The sequence below is a fragment of the Setaria viridis genome, chromosome 3 (genome assembly GCF_005286985.2).
Source record: "Setaria viridis chromosome 3, Setaria_viridis_v4.0, whole genome shotgun sequence".
NCBI lineage: Eukaryota > Viridiplantae > Streptophyta > Magnoliopsida > Poales > Poaceae > Setaria > Setaria viridis.
The window spans coordinates 22151122-22159517 of record NC_048265.2 but is presented as its reverse complement, the minus strand read 5'-3'; the positions used below and the strand labels follow the sequence as shown (position 1 = coordinate 22159517).

General features: G+C 43.4%; 1 protein-coding gene across 1 annotated transcript; it reads left to right on the top strand.

Annotated features, from left to right (window-relative positions):
• The first annotated feature begins 3070 nt into the window (after positions 1–3070).
• LOC117850314 (elongation factor 1-alpha) lies at positions 3071–6466 on the top strand. The gene is made up of 3 exons (XM_034732142.2): positions 3071–3231; positions 3950–4434; positions 5332–6466. Exons 2-3 carry the CDS (start codon positions 3973–3975, stop codon positions 6211–6213), a joined length of 1344 nt encoding a protein of 447 aa, XP_034588033.1. The 5' UTR covers positions 3071–3231; positions 3950–3972; the 3' UTR covers positions 6214–6466.
• The last annotated feature ends 1930 nt before the right edge of the window (positions 6467–8396 follow it).

Here is an 8396-nt window from a genome sequence, read left to right as displayed (position 1 = left end):
CTAGTAGCAATCATCATTCATAACTAAACTAGCTTTTAACATGAATAAAAGTTCAGGAAGCATCTGCTAGTATATGAACATGAATGATTTACAAGAGCTTTCCCCCTACACAAGAAATCTACTGTAAAAATTTGAGATGGATTTGACAACCACCGAATTTACTAAAAATCAAATATGGTCATTTTGCAGATATCAAGAATGATTTATAACTAGATTCCTGTCATCATTTTAAGTATACAAATTTTACAGGAGGGTTTTCAATACTATCATAGACTACTGTGAATTTATTAGGATTGTATAAGTATGAGAACTATTTATTCCATAATAAGGAGATTAAACAACATGCATTTTGTTAAGCAACCAAAAATGCATATTCCACAAGGATAAATATTTTTACTAGTCAGACATGAGCATCAAGAATCTAACAAAATTTACTTTGCATTTTTATCTATTTTCCACTAATTATCATGCAAATAACAATATTAAGACAGCAATCAAGCATTTAAATTTAAAACAATATGAGCACCATAGATTCTACTAACACAAGTTGTAGATCTGGAACATACATGTTAAATGGAAGCTAACAAAATTGGTTTCACAATTTTTAGGTCATCAGATAATTTATAAGGCATTTAACAGGTCTAGAACAAAATAAATTATAGCATCAGATATGCAATAGTAACATGCCCATGAACATTTTTGAAATAAACTACACATCCTCAGGAACTAAAAAAACAAGTTTCACCTTTTTATCATTTTTATATATTTTTCTAGGCATTTTCCAAGTTTGCAGCCATTTAAATGCATTTTATTCAAATCTGAGTTTTCATTTTTACAGCAGGACCCTTAGAGTTTTCAAACTTTCACAACAAGACCCCTACATATTTACACTTAGAAGCCTAGGACAAAACTCAAGTTCGTAATGTGGTCCTCGGGCTTCCGGTGAGGGGCCGCCGTGGGGGCGTGGGCTAAGGGCGGAGAGTGATGAGGGGCTCACCAGATACTTGTCCGATGTAGGGCTTGGGGGCGGAGGGTGACCGGCGCCGGCACTCAGCGAGGCAGTGGCGGCATAGCCGCTTCCATCTCTGCTCCGACGAGGGCGGCAACGGTGGTGGCCGGGAGTGGGGCTAGGAAGGTGGAGTGAGGGTCAGGGCGGTACTTGGCGTGCTTAGGTGGCGGCAGTGGTGACCGGAGGTGAGGGCTCCACGGGGCGGCGGCAATGGCAGGCGACGGGGTTTCGGGTAGGCGGCCGGCGAGTATGGGCGCTGCCCTTTTTATAGTGGCAAAGGGGAGGAAGAGGGAGTGGAACGTCCAGCGCAGGGTCTTTGCGCATTGGGCGACGCTGCGGTGGACGAGCAGTGGGCGGCGCACGGGAGTGGTCGGCGGCCGTGCGGTGCGCCAGTGCGCGGCATGGCGCACGAACGGCGATTGGCCGGCCAGAATATGGCATGCAGGGGGAAGGATAGCATGCGCGCGGGTTGGCCAGCTACGGCGCTTGTGCTGTCGCTGGGATGCCGGCGGTTGGGCGGCGCGGTGACCGTGCCTAGCGCACATGGCGTTCCCGTGTGGCGCGCGAAGGGCTGATCTTCTGTGCGCATTTTCTCTCAAAAATTGAACTACACGGTCAAAACTCCAAATACAAAAGTTGGAGTTCAAACTATAGGCTCCAACTTCTATAAAGGTTGACATGTGAAAAACTTGACGGATTTGGAGATAAAATCGAGGGAACTTTGGTAGAACGCCGGTCAAACTGGTTTTGAATCAAACTTAAATTTTGGCCGAACTTCAACCCAGTTTTTGAACGCCTTCCACTCAAAATCAGAAAAGTACCAATTATGAAAGTTGCTCAATTTGAAGAAACCTACCACTTTTATATTGGTCAAAATTTGAGTTCTTATGTAAAATTTGTTTTTATTTTCTACCCAAGTGAGCCCCATTCTAAGGGAGTTCAACATTTAGAAATTTTGATTTGTCTTTGAGTTTAACACTTAGCAATTTGATTTTTCTTTGATTTATTTCTTAATTTCTCTTGATTTGGCTCTTAATTACTTGGAATGTCACACCAACATAGTATTGAGCAAAGTGCGGGCTGGATTGGCAAAAAGCCTGAAATAATTCGGGCAAAAAAAATGTGACCCTTTTCGGGTCGGGCTCGGGCGGAGCCGCCTGGTATTTTTTCGGTTGGAAAATAAATAACAAAATAATTAGACCGGCCTTGGTCCACTCAATTTTTTGGGTAAAAAAATGGGCGCCAGCCCTATAAAAGCCACGGGTCGGGCTAGGCTAAATTTGCTCAGGTTTATCCAACAGCTCGTCCCCCTTGCCAAATAATTGCTTGTTTTAACAATATTCCCTCCGTCTATGTTTATAAGGTACAGTATGATTTGGTATAGTTTTCAAAATAACACTTTGAGAACTCATTTATTTTATATTATATTTTCTCCATCCAAAATTGTAGGTCGTTTTGGCTTTTCTACGTACATTATTTTTACTATACACCTAGATATATATTATGTCTAGATACATAACAAAATCTATGTATCTAGAAAAACCAAAATGACTTGCATTTTGAAACGGAGGGAGTATTGTTTATGGTTATAAACTTATGATCATTGTAGAATGATCATTGTAGAGTATATTTATTGTGAATAAAAAATTAATAGTTAAATTATTGATCAAAGATTGCAAAGTTTGAATCTTGACATGCTTAACATGCAGGCAATCTTGTTTAGATTGTCTGAATAGTGAAAAATGCACTTTATCCCAAATAGCATTGCAAAATAGCTTATGGTACCTTAAATCAGAAGCCAACACATATGCAAACATGGTAAACTAAATATACTGCCTAATAATGGAGAGGTTAGGGGATTATTACTTTTCCCTGAAGTTGCATCTCTATCCGAATAGCACTCAATTTTGGTCGAGTGTGTTTGGTAGTCTCAACCCTCAAATGCTAGAATAATAACAGCTTAACAAGGCTTGTGTTTGCTCATTTTTAGCCCATCAGTCATCAGATGACTTTCTGGCCCAAATAGCCCATTCGTGGTGCCCTATCGCACTTCCTTGAAACCTAGCTCCATCCCATCCGCAAATCCCCCAGACGCAGTCGGCCGCCGCAGACCGGGAGTGCACGAGCGACGCGAGGGCGAGCACGCGAGCGGCGAGTCGCCAGCGCGCCGTCACCTGCGCCTCCGCCTCCTCCTCTCGACGCCGTTTCCTTCGCTTCCTCAGGTGCTGTTTCTTTGCGGCCCCTCCTTTCTCGATCTGTGCTACTCGATGCTGTTGCGATGGGATCGATGTTCTCATGTGTCGCCTCCTAGTGATTGGGCAGCTGTTGATACTCACGTATCTGATTCCGTAGGGTTTGTGATTTTGCGTAATCGCTTGATTTGAGGATTTTTAATTGCTCGTGCGAGTAGCGATTTGTCAGTCTGGTAGTGATTGGGTTGTCGATACTCATATCCAATTCCGCAGGGTTTCTAGACTTTGCGTAATCGCTTGATTCGAGGATTTAATTGCTGGCGGGAGTAGCGATTTGGTAGTCTGGTTTTGACTGGGTTGTTGATACTTGCATCTCCGATTCCGTAGTGCTTGTGGGTTTTGCGTGTTCCTTGATTTGAGAATTTGATTCTTATGGATGGGTTCATCAGGATCCGGATAAGTGCTTAGATACTGTAGGTTGATTTGTTAGTTATACTTGTGGATCGGATGTTTAGAGGTAGCTGCTGTAATTCCTTTATTTTTGAGAGGCTGCTGCTGGGTATCTTGCTGTATAGTTTATTTTTATATAGTTGCAACATCCTTGTTTGATCTAGTTTCTGATCTGGTCTGTAAAATTGTTTTGTTACTGCCTTGTAAAAGTTTTTATATTACTGGCTTCCGAATTCTGTGCTGATACTTGCTCGTTTGCTCTGTTTAGTGTTCCTAACAATTGACTCATCTGATGCAGCGGTTCAAGCTTCACCTGCAGCCATGGGTAAGGAGAAGTCCCACATCAACATTGTGGTCATTGGCCACGTCGACTCTGGCAAGTCGACCACCACCGGCCACCTGATCTACAAGCTTGGAGGTATCGACAAGCGTGTGATCGAGAGGTTCGAGAAGGAAGCTGCAGAGATGAACAAGCGGTCCTTCAAGTATGCATGGGTGCTTGACAAGCTCAAGGCTGAGCGTGAGAGGGGTATCACCATTGATATTGCCCTGTGGAAGTTCGAGACCACCAAGTACTACTGTACCGTCATTGACGCCCCTGGACACCGTGACTTCATCAAGAACATGATCACTGGTACCTCCCAGGCTGACTGTGCTGTCCTCATCATTGACTCCACCACTGGTGGTTTTGAGGCTGGTATCTCCAAGGATGGCCAGACCCGTGAGCATGCTCTCCTTGCTTTCACTCTTGGAGTCAAGCAGATGATCTGCTGCTGCAACAAGGTATAATACAGAAATTCTTATCTCACTTTGGTTAATGATCTGAGAGACTCTTAAATACACATGTCTATAGTCCAGATTTATTTGTTTTGCACTCAATTTGTACTGCCTATTTCTTTCATTGTGTTGTGGATTGGTTTCAATGACAATGCTAGTATAGTAGTATGTGAGTTGTATACTGAATTTGACAAAGTGCAACAAGTGCCTATTGCTTCTATTGAATGTTTATATTTATGTTCGATGATAGCAGTTTACCCTCATGGAATTGCATTATCTGATATATGTTCTGGCAGATTTTTTCCCGATAACCTTGGTATAAGTTTCTTGTTTAACTGTTTTGAGTAATGTTCTGAAGCTATTGGAATACTTGTAATGCATATAGAATGCAAGCACATGTGTCGCATCATTTAACTGATTCGTTTGTTACTTAATAATGTGCTGTGTTACGATTTAGTAATAGGATGACGTAACTGATGAGGTCTGTATTTGTACTTGCTTTATGTTTGTTATAGCCATCACTAGCTAACTTGGGTACGCCTGTGATATATAATTATCTACCTATTTATATATTTGTTTCTTACTGTTGAGATGCAACTTTAAACAAGTTTATTCCCTAAAGAAGTGCAGTGTAGCAGTTAATTTTGATTGATGTGATGTTTTTCCGTATATAGTGTTTGCTTTCTGTTCATGCGATCTATTCCATTATAAGCTATAATGATCTTATGTTGCTATTCTGTTTATAGATGGACTGCTGTTCTTCTGTATATACAGTTGTCTGCTGTTCTTGTGTACCATTTAACATTAATTGATACTGTTCTTGTGTATATACAGTTTGTCTGCTGTTCATGCGATCTCTTCAGTTAAGCTAATAATGATGTTTTATTGATAATCTGTTCGTAGATGGACGCCACCACTCCCAAGTACTCCAAGGCCCGTTATGATGAGATTGTTAAGGAAGTCTCCTCCTACCTGAAGAAGGTGGGTTACAACCCTGACAAGATTGCCTTCGTCCCCATCTCCGGTTTCGAGGGTGACAACATGATTGAGAGGTCCACCAACCTTGACTGGTACAAGGGCCCAACCCTGCTCGAGGCTCTTGACCAGATCAACGAGCCCAAGAGGCCTTCGGACAAGCCCCTGCGTCTCCCCCTTCAGGATGTGTACAAGATTGGTGGTATTGGAACCGTCCCTGTTGGCCGTGTTGAGACCGGTATCATCAAGCCTGGTATGGTTGTCACCTTTGGTCCAACTGGCCTGACTACTGAGGTGAAGTCTGTTGAGATGCACCACGAGGCTCTCCAGGAGGCCCTTCCTGGTGACAACGTTGGCTTCAACGTGAAGAACGTTGCTGTCAAGGATCTCAAGCGTGGGTTCGTGGCCTCCAACTCCAAGGATGACCCTGCCAAGGAGGCTGCCAGCTTCACCTCCCAGGTCATCATCATGAACCACCCTGGGCAGATCGGCAACGGCTACGCCCCAGTGCTGGACTGCCACACCTCCCACATAGCTGTCAAGTTTGCTGAGCTCATTACCAAGATCGACAGGCGATCCGGTAAGGAGCTTGAGAAGGAGCCCAAGTTCCTGAAGAACGGTGATGCTGGTATGGTGAAGATGATTCCCACGAAGCCCATGGTGGTGGAGACCTTCTCTGAGTACCCTCCTCTTGGTCGCTTCGCTGTCCGTGACATGAGACAGACAGTTGCTGTGGGAGTCATCAAGAGCGTGGAGAAGAAGGACCCGACCGGCGCCAAGGTTACCAAGGCTGCCGCCAAGAAGAAATGATGCGCCTGGTGGTTAATCCTGTGTCTGCTTTTGCGATACCTAGATAACTTTCACTATCACATATTAGTTTTGTCCCCGGTCATTGCTGTTGTCGTTGAACTTTTAAAGGTCCGCTGGCGGTGTGCCATGTGTCTGTTGTTTAGGTACCCTCTTATTATATCTGCTTGGGCAAAACTTGAATGCTTTAATACCTATGTGTGCTCTTTTGGGCATCTTTAAACGAGTTGGGAGTCGTCTAGTTATCTTTATGCAATTTGTTTCGTATTCTCTAAATGTTTGCTCCACTGATTTGCATTTGGATTTGTGGTTTCAGCCTTCCTGCAACTGAAAATGCTGTATTCAGCTTGTTCTGCTGTGTAGTATACTATTTGTCGGGATCAGTTTATTTTGGTAACTGAGTGTTTTCAGTGTCTTGCTAATTCAATTTTGACAGGAGCGTCACGTGCGATTGCATCGATTTTTGGGTCTCAATCGTATGTAAGAGATCCTTTTTGTTTAACGTACTCGGCTTTGAAGAAATTCTTCACTCTTTGAAGAAATTCTTCACTCTTCGAAAAGTGGCAATAGGTTGTTAAAATTTAACACCCGTCACATCGGATGTTTGGAGGCTAATTAGGAGTATTAAATATAGGCTAATTACAAAACTAATTGTACAGAGGGAGTGTAATTCGCAAGACGAATCTATTAAGCCTAATTAGTCCATGATTTGATAATGTGGTGCTACAGTAACCATTTGCTAATGATGGATTAATTAGGCTTAATAGATTCGTCTCACGAATTAGCACAGGATTCTGCAATTAGTTTTATAATTAACTTATATTTAGTTCTCCTAATTAGCATCCGAACATCCGAGGTGACACTGTTAAAGTTTAACACCTCGTATCCAAACCCGTTTGCGCCATCCGCGTTCTGGCACACGACGGCGTGCGTTGGTGAGAGAGCCTGACCGCGCACGACGCCGTGCGGTCGTGATCCCGCATCCGTTCCCAGTCGAAGGACGCTTTTCTCTATCACGCAGATCCCGCCCGTGTTGGCCAACCGTTGTCCCCCGCGCAGCCGCGCTTCCCTTCCCTTCCCAGATATGCAACGGCTCGTTCCGCGAACAAACCTAGCAAGCAGTGAGAAAAGATCTTATGCTCCCACACCGTCCCGTGCTCCCGGACGATATGCACTATTGGTGACAATAAGCGCTATTGGACGGCGGGTACGATTCCCCAAAAATATGACGGTCATCTTCATCAGCCCTCCGAGCTGCATCGTCCGATGAGCACGGGAGCACCAGATCCTCTCCCAGCAAGCAGTAGCAATCAACAAGCCGAGTGATGGGTTGATGGCAGGTGCGACGAACTTGGTCTCTATTGGTGACTCGGGTAACACAATGGGCGATGACTAATGATCAAGTGAGCTAACGATTCTTGTTCCAAAATCTTCTTTTCAGCACACCCTGTCCCTTTAGGCTAATTTGAGCCGGTTTGGCCTCCATGTTAAAAAGTAAAATTTCCATTCACGTGACAAGTGAAGTAACCCTTCTCCATTCTATCATTCCTCGGATTTTTTTCTCTCCTATTTTCTAGCAGACCATCTTGACTTTCCAAATTTCATGATCAATGGAGGAAAACCGCATGAGCTCCACAACTCCGAGCACTTAACATGTCGTATTTGCCCACATAGCATGCGGTGAGTGGGGTGAGTTAACTGTGGGAGTGCGAGGCCATAACACCACTAACATGCGGGTACTCGGAATCAATTTGATTGCCCTCGCACTCTTATATATCGATAATTTATAGCATGAAAAATATATCCTTCACTATTTTATCATATACGGTATACATAGCATATAATGTGTATTATATGTACATATTTACACATAGTTACGGTACATCTTCCATTTCTTTAAAGTTAATTTATGAAGTCAAACTTAATATAACACATATTGAAGGGAGCCGTGTGGGCTCCACAAACATGCAATTACAAGTGAGTTGTCACAACTTAGAAGTAAAATAATTATAAAGATGATAGAGAAAAACCGTGTAAATTTCATAATTTCTCATGCGTATTCTAACGCTACATACGCCCACCCGCTCACCAGGTGAGCCGGGTGAGGCTTCATGGTTTCTTCTAAAAGCAATTCACCTTTCCTATTTTTGGCAGCCAAACAAACCGCATTGACTTTACACAATGAT